At 41.7% G+C, this 19,701-nt stretch overlaps 1 protein-coding gene across 1 annotated transcript in view; it reads left to right on the forward strand.

Moving 5' to 3' along the window:
- Positions 1-19,701, forward strand: part of slc25a26 (solute carrier family 25 member 26) — a 53,370-nt gene that overhangs the window by 19,387 nt on the left and 14,282 nt on the right. The window contains exons 6-7 of the mRNA XM_061070446.1: positions 15,927-15,971; positions 19,529-19,598. Coding sequence (XP_060926429.1) covers positions 15,927-15,971; positions 19,529-19,598 — 115 coding nt within the window. The remainder of the gene's footprint in view (positions 1-15,926; positions 15,972-19,528; positions 19,599-19,701) is intronic.

Below are 19,701 nucleotides of genomic sequence, written 5' to 3' on the forward strand. Positions count from 1 at the left end.
TTCTTCTGTCGCAAGTACTAGAGCAATTTTCTTGTCATAGCAACCACTCAAAGTGTGTTAAGGCTCATTTTTGTTGCCTCTTCTGTACAAAAAGAGATATTTCAATTTTAAATGACGTAACCGTCGCTGTCCACACTCTTTCAATACATCCACTAGAAGGCAGCACAGAGTCGGTAGTTTCCTAAAACAACAAACATGGGAACATTGGAGAAGGTTGGGAAAATGCATTGCTTAATCCGTGATTGTCTTATTTACACATTCATACTGCATTTCTATGTTCTGGGCTTCTCTACATACGCATCTGCTACGTCTTGCCCAAGGACACTTAAACATTTGGGCTGAAGGAGCCAGAGATAGAACCCACCGTCCTGTTCGCCAACCTGAGGCACAGCCTCTCAATTTAAAGTAACTCTAACGTCTTATTTACACTTTATCTTGGACTGACAGGAGACAGTGAGAGTTAAGGGAGTGGAAGGAGGATAAATCAGTGCTGTGCAATAGCCAGACACAGGGAAGCACCCACTAATTAGAGGTTAACCGAACTCTTTTTACAGCACCACTGCACTTTCATGAGGCAACAATGCACATCCTTCTCCCTCTCTTCAGCCCTCCTCTCCCAAACCAGCCTCTCGTGAGTTCAGATGACTTTCTGAATTGAAATAATCTTAAACTCAGAGTCTGTGGTGGATTCCTTAATTGCATTACGATTACTGTTATTCTAGTCTGCAGGATTTTCTGTTGCGAAAGTACTTTTTTTTTCTCCAGACAATCGTAGGAGATTCCAGAAGAAGCACCTGCCCCCAAATCGCTTACTCCGCCAGCTGTGCGCCCGCCCCTGCCCTCCTCAGCCACAATCATCGTCTTGATGGCAGCAGCGTTTACACGACTCAAAAGCATCTGGAACAAACCACCTGAATGTCAGGGGTCAAGCTGTGATGTCACTGTTTAATGTTCAATGGAGAAAAAGAAATACAAAGTGTCACGCTGCACCACAAGCATTTACCTCACTCACCCCAGCAGAGGTTAGGAGTTCAAACCAATCCATAATCAACACTCATCTGCATTCTTGGCAAAACAAAGCGCTTCTTTATGTGTAGAGGATTTAGTTTAATATTTGAGCCTAATATCCAACAATCATATTAACAATGTCAGATGGATCATATATTTGATCAGTTGCCGATGGTGACAGTTCCCTCACTCCTTGTCGACTGGATCAAGCAGGTTTGCATTTGTGGGTCAGTGTGAAACGTGTATAGACTGTTACCAATTTGTCGTTTACACAAAATGGAGGCCAGGTTAAAAAACACATCTCATCATTATAGCTTATATACGATCTAATTATTGATTATCTAATTAATAATCATTAAATTATTATTAATAAATAAGACAGCAGCTGTAAACCAGTAAAATAACTGTGTGATATATTTTAAACACACCCCAGTTTGAATTTCAAATGAATGAATTCTTAAAGACAGGATAACACATTAAGACAGTTAAAAGTTTTTATCTCAAGTGTTTACTCACTAATGATGGTACAGTTCAGCATTGTGTTTAATGGGGGCCTCTAACAAACTGATCAGCTCCATACATGGTTTGGTTTGCAGAGTCATCTATTTGTGTGTGTGTGTTTTCAATCAGGTTGTGTCACTGCCAGTATACACTTTTTTTTACAACATTTTGTTATGTCCAACAGTGCTGCTGCTGTGCTTATCTGATTAGCTGATAAGATATATGTGCGTGTGTTTTAGTAAGAAACAAGGAGAGAAACATTTGAGTTTGCTTTCAGGCAGAGATTGGTTCCCTGGAATAACTCTCGTCTGTGTTTTATTGCTATGGGCATCGCTCCCAGAGGTGTGTGCGTGTGTGCACTGCTCTGCCATATGTGTTTTCACAGATGTGTCTGTGCCATGCTGAAGATATCAATGCAAGCTGACTTATTCTGGACCTTCCTGCCTGCTTTAGGCCAGTTTGCTCTATTTCCTTAAGAAGTTAAATCGACACTGTGGCTATTTAACAATGTTTTCATATACAACCTTGGAAAAATACATATAAAACATCCTCCTTTTAGCCAACATGGCTATTTTCAAATGTAGTATTCATTGCAAACACACTGCATTGATATGATGGCATCTACTAAACCACTGCTAGTGCTTTCCCTGACACACTGTTAGTACAACCACAGTTTTACATGATCAGATAAAATCCAAAATCTGCTTTTTTTGCGTGAGTGGGAATTTTCTGACCAAATAATGACTTTGTTCTAAAGAATAGTTTCCAGATAATAATACATTAATTTCATGACGCCTTACTAAAACCCCAAAGACACCTTATAAAACATCATATACAAACACAAGAATGGATCAAACTAAAAACAAATGTTTAAATCGATTCAGAAGCACAAACATCTCGCTATACATCACATGGAAACACACACACATTAGCAGCTAACCTAAGCTGACAAGGTGAGCAGCAACATAAGTTTAGAATCTGATTGTAATATACACCCAATGGTTGAGTGTAGTCCACCATAGTGCCCGTGTTTGGTTGGTTAGTGCTGGTTTGGTGTTGGTTAATCCAGCTTCTTTGTTTGCGGCTGGCTATGTCAACATTTACCTTTTCATGTAGAGCACTGATGTTGATTTACAGTAGGCAAAGGCTTCATAATGCTTCCTCCGTGTCTATGTTCCTTTCAGTGTGTCTGTGCACTTGTATCCACCCAATAAATCACCAACACCGAAACTCACTCCACTCTCATGGTTAGCATTGTTGGCATCATTCAGCTGATTGCTTTGTCGAGAATCTTACTATAAGGAAGTATTTGTAAACACAATTGTGAAAGGCCAAGTCAAATAGAGATAATATTGAAAGTTGTGTGCATTTATAAGAAACTAAGTAGCGTGCTGCTCTGTAGCCTCTCCGGTCCACATGCAGCTGTGTTGTTGGGCAAACTGTGCGTCTCGTACACAGTTCAGCATTAACACGTGTTCTCTCAGTCCTCTCTCCCACGTCTGAATGGCAGCCTCAGCCACATCCTCAGGCAGCCATACATCTCACTTCCTGTCAGCAGCTAATTGGTTGACCCTCAGGGCATTCTGTGTCACACCACTCCACCATTCACTGGCTAATATGCACTCTGCCATTGATGTCATCCGCCAGTGGCTATGACAGATACAAACTGCCTTGTTTTCACATCTGGGGGGAAAAAAATGGTTGGATTTTTTTTTCCTCATGCAATTAGCCACTGTTAGCATTTAGACGAATGGCTTTTAGTTGGGGTTTGATTTGCGTTTTTCCCCCCATTTTTTTTAATTTTCATGTGAATCTTCCTGCTTGGCGGTGGACTAGTGGCAGAAACTTGGACTAACCTGGATTGATCTGTCCAAAAATCCAAGAGGATTCTCCCTACCCTGTCTAGTGCCCCTGAGCAAGGCACCTTACTCCCCGAACATCTGCTCCCCGGGCGCCGTACATGGCTGCCCACTGCTCTGTGTCCTGCACCAGATGGGTTAAAAGCAGAGGTTAAATTTCCCTACAATTGCATGAGTGTGCTTGTGCAAGTCTGTGCATGTGTTTGGGACAAATAAATGTATCTGTATCTTAAATCTTCACTAGCAGCATCCCACACTCAAAGGCTGGGGAGAAACAGAACCATCAGGTGTCTGTTCATGACGTTTCAGCTTGTGTGTTTTCCCTCCGCACGCCCGCCTGTTTCTGCTGTATCATGTTTTGAAGCAACAAACTGCACACAGGTGGGAGGAAGAACAAATTACAAGCGCAACATAAATATTATTCCGAAATTTCTGGGAAGCATATCTCTCATGTCCTTGGAATAGTTCTCTTGAATCTTTGCCATCATGCTGTTAGTCCACCCCCCTCCTTTTCCTTTGCTTCCTCTAAACCCCCCCCCCCAGCTCAGAACAAGTCTCAATTTGTCAGGAATATTACTGCCCTGTGCCGACATTAGCCGGCCTCTGCAGCTTATGGGAACCAGGGCCAGCGACTATTTGATTGGCTCTTGCGAGAAGTGCCGGTGCTGAAACTTCTTGGCTTGTTTAAACACACACACACACACACACTCACACTCACGCACACTGTGCCGCCCTTGGCATTCGAAACTGTCAGGTGGAATTCTTCAGCAAGTGCAGTCACACTCATTCTCGTTGCTACAGCGCCAGTGAGTTGGAAAGGTTGGGATGAGTGATTGCTGGTCGCTTAAGGCTGAACACTCCTCAGAGTTACGCAGTGTGCGCCTTAAAGGGACATGTGCACATGCTGGAGGTTGCACACAACTGTTCGGCCTCCACTAATCTGTGACAAATTTAGTTTTTGAGGAACTGCGCTGAGCACATGGGGGAGTTATGCTTTGTATGTGATATGGCTTTAGGTTTGGATGAGCATTTGATTTGTGTGAAGTCTGCCTCACAGGAGTGTTAAGGTGTTTGTGTCTGTGTGTGAACGGAGACATGAGAATATGAGGGTCTGTTTTTTGTAGTAGCGAGAGCAGGCCTTAGCTTCAACTAACCATCTCTATACAACCAACAAGAGAGAAGTAATCCAACCCTCTCCCTCTCTCTCTCAACCCCTACCCCCGGTACTCTCAGTTTCCCCTCCCTCCCATCCATCCTCCCTCTCGTTCTCCCCCAGGCCTCTCTTATGAAGTGAGAGGCCAAACACAGGCCCAGAGTGCCGGATCAGGCTCCTTCTATCGATTGACTTTATTTATGTGTTTGTTTATTTATTTAAAAGGCCCTGAACCCCTCTGTCCCTGAGGTGTACTTGCAGCTGCCACACACTGGACTGTATTATACAAATTCCTCCTGTGCTCCCATGTTTATCCAGGGGTTTTGCAGCATCACTGTCAGGTGTCAGGTGTCACGTGCGTCGTCACTGCAGTAACAAGGTGTGACATGAGTCCACATGCCTATGCACGCATTGGGTCTGGTGTTTATCAACATAACATGGGTAGGGCTGCCCAAAATGAGGAAAAGTAATAAACAGTCCAAATGACATTGAAACAGGGACCATGTTGTATAATTCAATCGGCTAATACAACCTAATATAATGACAATATCTTCAACAGACGGCTTTAAGTTAAAGAGATGTAACAGTCCCAGTTTGTCAGAAGAAGTGACATCAACATTAGAAACATTTTATGTGCATTATTTGTGATTGTTTACATATTTTATATCATTACCAACTAAGAAACAAAATATATTTCAGTAATCACCAGTTAGAAGATTTCTTATACATTTTATTATTACCTCTGCTAAGAAGCTGGTTTTCATTTTGTTTGTCAGTTATTTAGTAGGGTCCAAAAAAATCTAACTTATCAGACTTGGTGGAAGGATGTTGTATAGGTCAGGATTCAGTTATGGTAGAGAGTTGAAAAAAGGGTGGATATAGGAATTTTCTTTTACTTTATCTGGAGGTAGCAGTGGTGCACGAACGTCACACACGAAACAGATTCTGAGTAACAGATCCACAGATAAAGAGTGAAACAGAGGTTCTTGCGTTAGATAGAGAAACTGCATTGTATGCAACTTTGGGGAACGTGCACAACTGCGGCTGAAACTATGAAGTCTGCTTCATGGCGAATAGCCGAATCAAGCGAGCAAGTACGTGGCAAAGAGTGTGAAAGATGTTTTGAGTCATGCATGAAACTGGCAGAACAAATTATAATATGGCAGGGCGCCACAGTCTAGATAATTAATGGGAAGCACTGTTGTGGCATGGTGGGATGGGGCATAACCCTTGGCGGAGGTATGCGCTCTCAGTGTGCCCTTCTAGTTTAGCATATGTTTGCCATATTCAGACCATATCAAAATAAAAAAACATCTTAAAATGTGTGTTATTTCATCCCCTGGTCTGAATTTATATTCGTGACCAGCTGTTGTTATTTTGGGGAAATGAGCGCATCCCCCACTCAGCATTCACTCAGAGCTCAGGGTATTTCAACATACATCCTTATCGCACATCTGTCATCCTTCATTAGAGTAGCACTAACCAGCAATGTGCCTCCGTGTGTGTGTGTGTGTATTTGCTTGTGTTGACTCACTTGCTGTGAGGTTTTTTTTGGGATGCCTGTGCGTGCATGTGTGTGTGTGTGTGTGTGTGTGTGTGTGTGTGTGTGTGTTAATACAGTATATTCGTCTGCATCGTCCCTCAGCTGACAAACAGGTCTGGTTTCTTCCTGCTCGGTGATTCTCTTAAGACTGAGGTTAAACACTTGGCAGAGCAACATGTCCAACAGCACCTGCCTCTCTGACATGATTAATGACTTTATCAACTTTCAACTTATTAAAATCTGATCTCTCTGTCTGTTTGTTATCAGTGTGTCACCACAGAGAGTTCCTCGTCATTCTTCTGTGTCACGCAGCATGAGGAATCTGGGTGTGTCCGAATGTTTGTGCATGTGTGTATGTTTCTGTGTGTTGGCCTTCGTGTTGGCCATAGCAATTCCTCACTTTGAAAAAGGCTGCTGTTGATCAGTTCACCGTCTCACTTGCATCTGCTTTCTCTTAAAAGCCCCTTTCTTCTCCCTGTCGCTCTCTTCTCTCCTCTTCCTCCCCTCTTTCTCATCTCCTCTCACTTTCCTCTTTCTCCTTGTGCTTCTCTCCTCTCCTCTGTCTAACCAGGATGTGTGTAAGAAACTGGTGAACTTGTCTGCTTTTCATCCTCTACTCTTTTCATCCCCATCATCATCCAGGGCTCTGCTGCTTTCCAGTCATCCTTAATACTTCCATGAAAAATATGAATAAAATCGATTTTTTTTATCTGACTATCAGAAGACTGAGTTGGACACTTTTGCAACAAGTATTCAGATGTCCAAGTCGTAGTTTTCTTTTATTTATTTTTATTGTCCGTGATAGAAAATGCTGGGTTCTGATTGTGATGCAGTTTGAAAAGACTGTGGATCAAAAAAAACAAGAAGACGGTAAATATATTGTTTTATTCTCAACCTAAAGTCTTTAGTGAGTCACCTTATTGAAAATGACAACTTAATTATTCGGAAGAAGCCATTTATTCTTGAAGAATTTAAAGAGTACATATGGTCCCATTTGACGTGGTACATTTGGTAAATTCCACATCCACAGGTTTCAGAGGTTTTGCCAAATGGATTTGGAATGGTCACTCGGAATCGAGTGCTAACAGAGGATCCAGCAGACTGCTCTGGCTCATGAATCATTTGCTGTTTTGCTCATTTGATCCACATCTGGTGGCAAGAACGCAGCAGAACGAGTGTGTTATTGGGTTCAAGATTGCACCACAGTTTCTTGACTGTCTTGAGTTAAAGTGTGGGTCGTTGTTTTCACAATACTGTCATTTGTATCTGGGATTTCATAATGAAGCAGTACAAATGCGAGAGGCTGTACGTTACTGCTACTGTCACCTAACAGTCATCAGGCTTGTTTAAACACGTAATGTGTTTAACAAATTGCATATATGTGAGTAATGTGAGTTCTGATAAGGTTTCTGTAACGTGGGAGCCTCCACATGTGGGCCACTATGTGGAGGAAACAACTAATTGAAGTCCTGTTTAAACCAAGATAAGAATTATCAGCTTCACTGCAGGGTAAGCAAACTTATAACTTCTGAAACAGCAATTATGAAAAGTGACATGTTTGTTTAGAAATGCCAGAGAATTAAGTCTTGAGATCATTTAATTTGTTTTAATTAACTTGCCCCAGTTAAAGGTAGGCTGTGTTCAGATCAACGTATGCATGGCTGTAGGGAGGCCGGTGTCAGTGGATCACAGCAGTTAAGTCTTTGAACCCTTCTTTGACAACATAAGAGCATAGTCAGCAGCACATAGTGTCCATATCCACTTGAACCTTATTCAAGAGTCGGAGTCGTGTCTCAGTTAAGTTGTACATAGTCTACCAATTAATCACCTGTTTGTTTTGGGCGTAACTCTCTCTTTCCTTTTATAGACCTGAAAGACTTGCACCTTGGCAGAGTGTTGTTATAATTCCCCAGGTATGAAAGAGTGCTTCTCTACAGAGGAAACCAGTCTGTTTAAATAACTCATCATTATCCATCATTGGCTGTCATCCTGTGTGTGTGTGTGTATGAGCATTATGCATCCATATATCACTGTCCTGATGACGTGGCCTTAAAGTAACTATGAACTGCTGCACCACTGACCTCGGATCTGTCTTTTTTGGCCTATTGTGCAACCCTCACGAGGACAATGTGTGAACAATGCGTCTGATCACACCGACAAACACACCCATGGGCACAAGTGCCTTTGTTATATAAACAACGTGGGCACTGGATGACACAATGACAACTGGGTTAGTCTGAAATTAGCTCAATGAAAACTTTCACAGAACAAACAATGAAGAAAAGATGTGCATTAATTACACTATATATTTGGTTGTATTTTTTTAGTGGTTTGTTAGTTGGCAGCATTTCTCAATAACTACTTGACGGATTACCACGGAACTTGGTGAAACAATGTTGTGTATGTCAGGAAATAACCAATTAGATGTCAGTGTTAGATGCGTCATTGGGCGGACCCAGGATTTTTTTTTTTCCTCTCTTCAAAAGTCCGAGATGGGACTATTTGAACATTTTCGTTGATTTTTCAGACAACAATGAATTGGTCTGTATTTATTGAATTTAAATGTGGTTTCATAAGGCCGCTGTTGGGCCTTGGCGGAGGTACCCGCTCTCTGAGTATTCTAATTTATAGTAAGGTTTATGGTTACACTGTAAAATGTCAAGCCTCAATTCAATTTCTTTGTGATAATTTGATAGGGGTCAGGGTTTGTATATCAAACTTCTTGCACTGAAGCAAGAAGTTTGGTGGTGTTATAAACCATTGCTTCAGCCTACACCTCTCTATTTATTTTTTGAATGAAAAGATCTTTGATATTTATACCAGCTGATATTGGTATCAGAAATTGTAACTCCCTTATATTGGTCTTGGCCTTGTCCTTAAAAATCCATATTGGTCGGGCTCTAGTCTGAAACTAGCAAAGCCACTTTGAGCTTTTTGTTGGGTGTAAGATGGAGCCCAGAGTCTTGTTTGTTAATCCTTGTTAGGTGTATAATGTTGAAGCTGAGGTGCTGTTCATCAGCAGTTTAGAGTTTAGGCCAGAGGTGGACCAGATGTTGTCCAGTTGTAGTTAACACCTGTCAGCCTCTACTGTGTTGCTTTTACGTTAAAGGTAGAAAATAGCATCATGTCATCCTAATGAAACTGTATTATGCTAAATATTTGACATACTGGGAAACATCATCACAATTTGTAGGAAAGAAATGTGAGTTCTGGTTTTGTGAACCGTAGTAGTTGATAGATGTTTTAAAGTAGAGAAGCTCTGAACAGGGATGATTTCTTTTTGAATAGGCACCTCTTGGAAAAGATGAGTAATGTTTCTCATTAGTTCCTTTGGCATCCATACATTTGTCTGCTTGTCTCCCCGTCTTAACATCCATCTCCCTTACTCTCCCTCTAAGTACTCATCAGTATGCAGATGCTGCAGTCTGACCTATTAAAAGTCATTTGTCAAATTGCAGCCAACTGGCTTGCCCGCAATCAGGCTCAATGTGAATATATTTTGACATGTGTTTTTCCTGCCCTCCGCTGAGCGCCTAAGGACCTGTGACAGCTCGGAGCCTCTCTGAATACTAATAAAGTTAGCGCTAATACAGTTGGCAAAGATGCATGTACACACACACAAACTTAGGTACTGTCAGCAGAATTACACAGCAGATGCAATCTCCATATTCTTGATATATCGTACCTGTCAGTCGCAGCAAGTGGGACTGTCACGTTTGATCATTTACGTGTCAACCAGCGAACATATAATGCTGCTCTTCAGACACACACACACACACACACACACACACACACACACACACACACACACACACACACACACACACACACACACACACACACACACACACACACACACACCAATGGAAGCACACCAAAATTTAAAAATGTAAGACACACACCTGCAGCTTAGCAGGTCCGTGTGAGAGCTGGTCATGGGTTTCCCAGCAGGGGGTCCTGTCCCCAGAGGCCGGCTGGGTGTCACAGATGTTTGTGAGCTTAGCAGATGCTGCAGAGCTCCTGGAACATGTTTTTTATGCTGTTGCCAAGACAGATAGCTTTGCTGGATTTCAATCAAATCTGTGCTTTTAGCTGTAATCTTGGAGGTGAACAGTTGTTATGATACTTAATGTTTATTTCGGTGTGCAGCAAGACATGGTCATGAGGGGAGAGAAGCTAGATAACTTTTCCAGTCAAACATGTACGGAACTTCTGGAGGGGCTGTATGTGAGAATGTGATTTAAAAGAGGAGTTATACACGTAGATTACGGCGGCAAGATCCCAGAGCTTTTGAGGATACGGGCTGGCGTCAGTGTCCATGTGCTATCGAAAAAAAAACAACTTGATTTTAGCTGCATAATTTAGACGTCATGTCCTGCCTCCTACAATCTCCTGCTGCTTTCTTCATATGCGAAAGGCAAAAATCCAGAAGAAGACCAGACTGTATTTTCCAGACATGTTCTTGGAGTTCATACTGAAACAGAGGGTCAAAAGATTTAATTGTTTCAGCTGAGCTAGAGCACTGGGCCAATAGTCTAATTGGGCAGATCATGTTTTTCTAACATAAAAAAATTATAATTCAGTCATAGTTGCATGAAAGTGTCAGGAAAAAAGTGAGGATGCAGTTAATGAATACCATGAATCATTTATGAATCTGGTGGTTATTCCTGATTGATGTCACCAATAGTTATAGAGGTCCTGATATGTCGAGTTTTTGGAAACTTTCAGTCAAGGCCAAAGTAATTAACCAACTGAATTGCCACTTAACCTTGCTAGACTCCCTCTTCCATAAATGTAGAAATGATTACTTCAGCATCTGTTGTACGGTCTTGTTCGCAGCCCTCGACAGCATGTTAAATACACTGTGTGCACTGTTCATCTCCCTGGTTGTCGTTACAATTCTTTTGCTGCTCACATGGCCATGGAAGTGTGTACTGATTGGCATAAGCTGGAGCTGAGCGAGCTATTGAAGTTTTGGCAGGATGAGGAAAACCTCAGTCATTTTAAAAGGACATAAAAATCAGTGCTGCTCTGCCTTCTGGTCTGTGATTTCTCCTGTTAACGGATCCTCGAAATAACAGCCACACGTTTTGTGTGATATTCAACACCGAAACGAGGTTAAAAAAACATGCTCTTTTTTTTAATTTGCCTTACCAGTGAACATTCTTGGGATGTAATGTGGATTATATGGAAGATGCACAGATACATGCACGCGCATACATACAGGCATGCACATACTTATGGGGAGTTTGCATTGACTCCCATTCATTGTGGACAGCTTCCATTATCCCTAACCTTAACTAATTATTGACTAACCTCAACCTAAACACCCTTCACATTTTAGCCCTAACCTTAACCATCACAACTAAATGCCTAACCTTGTCCTAATGCTAACCCTGAGAGCAAGTTTTAACCCTCCGGTCAAAATGTCCTCACTGCATAAGGTCTATGCTCGAAATGGTCTTCACAAAGATATAAGTATGCACCCGCACACATTGAAATTGGCTTGACTTCCTGGCTGTAAATTGGCCCTGGTAGCTGAGGCATTATACGAGGAGGGTGAGACGCAGTCAGCAGTCAGCACCACAGAGCATGGTGGAGTTTATGCTGCCTCGTTTCCTTCATGCCAGGCTGGTGGAGCAGGAATCTGGCTGCCTGTGTGGCTGTGTGCCGTTCTACCATGACGCATAGCAGAATTCTCTTGTAGCAGACCTCTCTGTAACTCTAGAATATCAAAACCATGCAATTTGCCCACTGGCCCAGCAGTTAGAGGAACTTTTCTATCTTGACTTTAGGTTCAGCACCTGCAACCAGTTACAAGCAGGTGTCCTAAAGCCATACACCACACCCCTTAGCTCCACAGGGTAATTGTAAATCCTCAATGTAGACACCGATGTAGGTGTGCAGCAAACAATACTTTTCTTCGAACAAATGTCAGAAAATAGTGATAAATATCCATAACAGTTTCTCTACATTCAACCAACGATATTTAGTTTACTGAGAAAACCTGCAACATGTGAACATTTGGAACTGAAACTGTGGCTTGTAAATTTCTTGCATATTTCTCCAAACCTATAAACGAATGAATGAATTATTGTTTCATGGATGACTGCTCAGTGATATTTGGCTCACTAGTATTTCATATTAAATCAGTTTAATAAATGTCAAAACGGTCACTGTGTAGGACATTTACAGTTGCTAAAGCACCAAAATTTACAATGTGTGATACTATAAAGTATACAGTCCTATGTTTTATAAAACATAACTTTTTGTCACTTTGCAAAACAAATGTGGTTCAATTGAAAAGTTAATAATCTATACGTGATACACAGATCTATAAAATCTTGAATCGTGATGAAAGTGTTGAATTCCACTTTACTGTCATCACAAGTTGGATGAAAAGAGCTCTTGTCACGTGTCCAATTCCCAGATGACAACAATATCCTTTATACTCGAGCTTCAGTCAAACCACAAACATCCGGAATCATTTAATCAATAATTGATTAAAAAACATCCCTAAAACGTGTCAAAGGATTTATTGCATCTCAAAATCTATGCAATAAAGTGAGGAATGAGGCAAATGACTGTTGGTCTGTTTCAAAGTGGACTTTGATTTGAAATAAAACAACAAACAGTTTATGAAAACCAGGTTTATCACCAGTTTCAACATATTTTGAGTCAGTGATGAAATAATGTTAGTTAAAGTTGATGCACAGTCGCTGCTTTCCCTGTGAGTCACACTAAATGTATAACCTTTAAATTAGGTCATGTGATAATCATCATGCATTTTTCATTATACATCTCTGTTGTGCTAGTGAGTTTTTCTATATTTGTTTTCAACAGGAATGTGGGGATTTTGTGGTGAAAATCTTAGGAAAGATTTTGTGAAAAACACATTGCCCAATAACTGTCATATTAAATTCTTGAAGAACTGCATTTTAAGGTCCCTGATGTTAGAGATCTGGTTGTCTAATGTCTCAGCTATAATGTTTTTGAAATGCCTGATTATACAAATGGGGATTTTCTTTATCACCTTTTATTTCTCCTCTTCTAAGTTCATGAAGGTTTAAACACAAAAATAATTTAGATTTTAAGATTGAACTTCAAAATAAAAGCACCTCTGAACATTACATACAATTTGCATACAACCCTTTCTTATCATCTAATCCTCGAATGGTAATATTTTATTTTATTTTGGAAACACACTTTCTTAACTCCCAACTATTGGGACAGGGAGGTTGTGAGTGACAGTGTCTCTAGCAGGTGCAAACATGTCGCTTTGTCTCCATGGTTTCCTCACCTCGAAAAACATAAGCAAGTATAAATAAATAAAAAACCTGCTCGTTCCCCTGGGCTGTTTTTAGAAATCTTGCTTCTGTTTTCATTGCAAGTCAGAGCAGTGTCACAGGGCTTGCCGTTGTGGTCAAAGCTTCATTCCACTGAGAGGAACACATCGCACGCATCTCTCAGCTCAGTACAAAATAAACACACCTAAGGTTACTTGTGATAGGGAGTGTCACAGTGTGAACTTGAAACTGGAACGTGAAGGAGGGAAAGATGAATCCTCTCTCTCTCTACCCATCGTCCTTTCGCTTTCACTGAGAGATTCATTCTCATCATTAACTCTCGTCACCAGCATCAGGTTGTGTGTTAAGTTGGTGAGTTGTCGCTTGTTAATGTGAAAGTGTTTTAGAACTAGATACAAAAAACACACTGCAGCGATTTGCTCAGATATCCTCCACATATTTTCATTTCATAACTCAGATCAATCCTGTATCCTGCCATATGCCACATCTGGTCAGGTTCATTCATGTCACCTTTGTGTGTGCCACGTGTGTGTGTGTGTGTTCCTGTGTGCGTGCGTGTGCCCATCCTCAACCCTCTCAATAAATGGCTTATCAATTTTAATCAGACCACATCTGGTTGTCAGACGTTCAATCTCACACACACACACATATTGCAGTTTTATCAAACCAAGTCATAAATCACTGGTGGGTTAGTCTTTCCAGATCCCCTCCAGAACACATCTGTCTTTCTCTGTCTTGCTGCAGTGCCACGTTACTTTTGTAACTGTAACAGCATTACAGGCTGTTACCACATAAACCTTCTCATTTTCTCTCCCTGTCTCTCTCTCTCTCTCTCTCTCTCTCTCTCTCTCTCTCTCTCTCTCTCTCTCTCTCTCTCTCTCTCTCTCTCTCTCTCTCTCTCTCTCTCTCTCTCTCTCTCTCTCTCTCTCTCTCTCTCTCTCTCTCTCTCTCTCTCTCTCTCTCTCTCTCTCTCTTTCTTTCTCTCTCTTTTTTTTTTTTCTTTCTCATTGTGTCTGTGCCTCTGTTTCTCCCTGGTCTGAAAGCAGAACACATCATGGCCGTAATCTCCCGTAATAAAATAAAAGACAGGTGCACTTTTGCACTTTGTTTTTTTTCGAACGTTCACTCTCAACTCGCCACAGTTGGAAAACAGAGGTGAACTCACTCTTCATCATGTAACACCCCATTCTGTGGGCCTGGATAACAGATCTCCAGTCAGGTAATAAAGATAATCTCTGAGGATTGAGAGAATTTGCTTGTGTCTGTCTGGATGGACCTGATGGATCGTTTTGTTCGCTCCATGTGAAAGTCTGCGTTACAAAACAACATATTTTATTAATTTCCAAAAACAAACATTAAATAACATGGTACTGTGGTCACTGTAAACTCTTTTCATCCTCTGTCTCATCACTTGGTTTTAGCTCCTGTCTCTTTTAGGCAAGAGTGGGTCAATTGCTTCCAGCATGTGTAGGACATGTCAGCCTCGACTCTCCCTTTAGGGGCCAGTCACACATAAGAAAATATTTCTGAGGCAAACCTTCGCCTCCCGTTCACTACCAATCAGTGCAAGGCGATTGATATTTGCTTCCTGTGGTGAAGCAAACAGCAGCGTAACCTCGTGTGGGTGCAAATTTGTAATTTTTCGCTTTGCATTCGCGAATGTGTAACCCAGACATGTCAGCCTAGCCATGGTGTATGTTATGCATGTCGTATGACATCACGATAACTTTATTATTACATGTGGTGTTTTTTCTTAATCCCTCCTCTTGCAGTATATCAGGTTTAGTAATAAAACTACATGCTTTGATTTGTAATTTGATTTGTTCCACTCAATTAAATGGACTTGTTTTGAACACTCGTATCTTTCCTTTTGTTTTTAAATAGCTGGTGATAAAACTGTTAATAAAGATCCTAAAACAGTTTAATGTGTAGCAGTGTGGGAGCAGATGCAACAGATACCCTTTGACTTAATCTACTACAGATTGAGTGTTTATATGAGGTCACTTCATTTGGACTAAGTGCTTAATAAGCTCATTAAGTGGCATAAACACAGTTTGTGTATTGTCTTTGTGCTGCGGCTAACTCACAGCTGGATGAGTGCAGTTTGTGCCCATGTGTTTAGCACAGTGTGATGGAACATGTTGGCGGCGGCGGCGACGCAGATGGATGAATGATCCTGTTGTTGCGGTGATCAAAGACTGATGACACCACTCGCTGTCACTCGATTTATTTCTCTCTTTGCGTTTGTTTTCCTCTCCCTCGCTTCTTCCGTCCGGTCCCACAATGTAAGATGACAGGAAGTGTGTTTGCTAGTGTGTGTCTTTGCGTGTGCACAATTCAAAGGCAATTTGAGGGTTTTCAGTTGCAACACTCACACTAAGACCATCACATCTTTCTATTTTCTCCATCCATCCATTCATTAATATGGAGCAGTCTGATGAGTTCAAGGAAACGTAGAGACAGGAGGGACAAGTTCAGGAGAAAGGAGGTTAAAGATGAAACCCGAAACTATATGATCCTGACAATTCAAACTTTATGTCTTCTGTTTTTTTCAGATCCCATTCTCACTGGTGCAGTTTCCACTTTGGGAATATTTAAAGGTACGTATCCAATCTATCCATAAACTTTATTCTTTCTCCGTCTTTATTATCCATGTATTTATTCGCTCTCTCCACTTCTCCTCGGCACTGTCATTAACAGTAATTATTCTTAGCGCTAAATGCGTAGTAAAGTTAAATTAGTGTGCTTATGCTCTGACACATTCACAGCCGCCTCACCCACTGCATTCCCCTGTATCATCGTGGCAGGCGCGAATGGGACTTAACGCCCCGTTTTATTGGGTTGTTACGACTCCCATCAAACCGGCCTCCAGTTTATCATGAGTTTTCAGCATATCCACTCCTTTTTTTTGTCTCCCCCTCATCTCTCTCGTGACCTCTTCCTTAATGTCTTTTATTCTCACATGTCTCTCCACTCTCCTTGCCCCCTTTGCCGCTTCATTGTGGCCCTGGACACATAAAACGCCGTCTCTTTTTTGAAAAGACGTTTTGTTGGAGTGACATCATGTCTCAAGGGCAGGAGAGTCGGACAGTCAAGCATTTCATCAGTGGTCGGAGCTAACGGCCAAGCGAAGACGTGAACAATACACGACACAGCTGTGTGTGTGTGTTTTTATATTTGCGAGAGTTAGATTTTGTCCTTCACAAGTGTCTCTTTGTCCCTCAGTCAAAAGACCCTCTCTCTCCAGGCCATCTGGACACGTCCGTTGGCGGAGAGCTGAACTGTTGGAATCTGGACTTTCTCCTCTCGATATTCTCCTCTTCATCTGGCTCTCCTCTCTTCCTCTCCTCCGGATTCTCTTCTCTCTCCTTTTCTCTTCTTCTCTTTCAAGCGAACAGGTTTTTTTTACTGCCATTCCTTCAGAGTGACCACCTCAATGTTCAGAGGCTTTCATATAATAGTTTGATTTAGTTTAAAAAATGCCAGAGTGAAGGAATTTGGGGAAGTGAGTGTGTGTGTGGCATGATCTCCCAGCTGCTCTGCGGGATAGTAATGTGCTGCGTTATGACCTCTTTCTTTTTATTTCTCACCGAGCCAGCACAGCTGTCAGTGAGAGAAACAGAAAGACGGGAAAAGGGGAGAAAAACCAACTCACCCAAGTTGCTGCAGGCCAGTTGGGACAGGAGTCAGCAGACAAATCCTCTGCATTAACTTCATCTGGTCACTGAGTCTCCAGGATCAGTGTTCCATGCTGGGAAAAGTCAGAGAATTTGGTCAATTAATTGAGCAAGTCACAGGATATGAAAGAATTTGACATAATAGTCACTACATAGATTTAAGGCCGTTTCACAACAGGCACCAACACCCATCGGAGTCATTCTTACTGTTTTCTCACACATTAATTTCACAGTATTGTGGTTTTTAAGTGTGCAGTTTACTCCATCCATTCTGAACTTCAAACCAACATGAGCAAAACAGGAAGGTGTTACACTGTTAGGTTATGATTGAACACCAAGAAAGATCCACGGAATTGAGCTTCGCAGGCATGATGGGAACGCGAATGAAACCAGACACATATGTATCACAGGGACACAAGCACGCAGACCCACCGCCTCTTCCTGTGGGAAGTCGTCCAGGTGCAAAGTGCGACCCTGACACGAGGGTTCACAGGTCAAAGAGTTTGTTTTCCCAGGTTTAGCCCTTATTATTTATTCATGAAACAGAGGGGAAGAGGGAGGGAGCGACTCAGAGAGACGGAGAGGAATCCCCCAGTGTGAGATCTTTGATGTGGAAAACAAAATCTCCTTTTTTAATCTGCCCTCTAATGGAATACACACGACGCCTCCTGAGTTCCTACTCACTCTCCTTACTTTCTTCTATGTGTTTACTTGTTTGCATTTGCATGCACATGCACGCACACATAGTCTTCCTCGTGTGTGAGGTAGTAGGAGAATAGGATAAGATGCTGCAGATTAAATGTGCAGGGGGGAGGCAGCCGGGGATGAATAAAGAAAATATTAGTAATCGCTCCATGCTGTTTCTCTATTGCTCTCCCTGAGAAGTAATCATACCTTGCAGTGCCCGAGGCAGCCCAGCTGCGCATTTATACAAAGACTAACCTTGCGTAGTCTGTCTCCTCTTTGCTTCGCGGAAACTAGTGGTGGGAGAAAAAGAGACAGGCCGCCTCCCCATCCTGAGTTCATTCTCAAAACAAAAACATCAGGTGGTTTCACTCAGTGGCCGCTTGGATATGGGGAAAGCACTCCTGTGACCTGAGGTTTTTCATATACAGATAATCACTGCTGTTTGACTCACATTTAATATTACAGTTTTATTTTTCAATAATCGACTAAATGCTGTGCGGTTAGTTTAGTGTTCAGGTAAAAGACCTGTAAAGCCTCTAAAGCTCTGCAGTCAATACATGAAGTTCATTTTGAAAACTGATGTGATGAATAGTTTGGACAAATTGCACTTAAACTGAATTGTCAAATGTCTTACTGTATATATTGTTGTTTTGTTTTTATGTACATTGCACCAACCACACCATGGCAATTTCCAATATATGCAAATATACGTGGCAATAAAAAGAATTCTGATTCATATTATGCATGTCAACATGTGCAACATGATGCTTGATGTACTACATCAGCAAAAAAACACATAGTATTTTGTCTGATGTATCAGCATGATTATTTGCCCAAATTAACTCTGTTTGTTGTGATTTGCCCAGATTATTCATTTCAGCTAAAACAACAGTTCCCAAATGTGTGGGATTTATTTAAAAAAATATGTAAGTAGTACATTTGTTGGGCACTAATTTCACCTGCAGATTAATACATGGTTTCTTACTGTACATGCATTTTAATGAGTGTTTTAGAATAATCTTTATTCAGTATTGTGTAGATTGCAATTGTGTTTGTGTGTGTGCGCCCGCCCGCCTGTCCCCTCATGGTAACTGTCGTACTGGACGCACCTACTGTTGTGGGAACTCTGTCTGTCTGAGTGCTTATGTGTTTATGTTGTAATGAGAATCGTGTTGACGAGCTTCACTGTCGGTGGGATCCCATCACAAGCTGCTCTTTCTGTTTTGGAACAACAGTGGAGCTCTGTGGCTCACAGCAATAACATTTATCAGCCTTTGGCTACACACACACAAAATACGTGTCAATAGGATCAGTTCATTGTGGCTTTTCACCTTGACGCAGAGCTTATTATAGTATTGTAACAATAGAAAATTGCAAAGATCACTTGATTTATTTAATTTCACGACACCAATCAATATTTGTAAAAATGGTGGGACTTGATGCCATTCAGATCAAATGTGTGAAGCATTAGGATGACGGAGTGGGAGCGGTGCAGCGTGGTCTCCTGCCTCCCTCTTGTCCAGTCACAGTTCTTGGGAAACAAGTATCATGACATCATTGGGGAGAAAAGGCAACAGGAAAATAGCAGAACCAGCATTTTCCCAGCCGTGGGTCTGGACCTCAGACCAGAGCAAGGTTCACAATGTGTTTTCACTGTGTCGGATATCTCCACTAACTACAACCTCCTCTCTCCCTCTCTTTGTCTCCCTCCTTTCTCTCCTTTTTTCTTGCTCTTTCATCATCGTCCTCTCTCTCTCGCTCTCTCTCTCGACATTTCTCTCTCTTTCTCCCAGACTCTGTGGTCGCGGAGGCAAGGTCACACACTCTACCCTTGGCAGGCTGCAGTGTGCGGAGCTTTTGCAGGTGCAGGGGATTATATGGTGCTTTTGGAGACAGGGGGAGTGGGGGAAAAGGGGGGCAGAGGATGGATGGATGGATGGATGGATGGATGGATGGATGGATGGGT

Source organism: Limanda limanda, chromosome 4, assembly GCF_963576545.1.
Source record: "Limanda limanda chromosome 4, fLimLim1.1, whole genome shotgun sequence".
Classification (NCBI taxonomy): Eukaryota; Metazoa; Chordata; class Actinopteri; order Pleuronectiformes; family Pleuronectidae; genus Limanda; species Limanda limanda.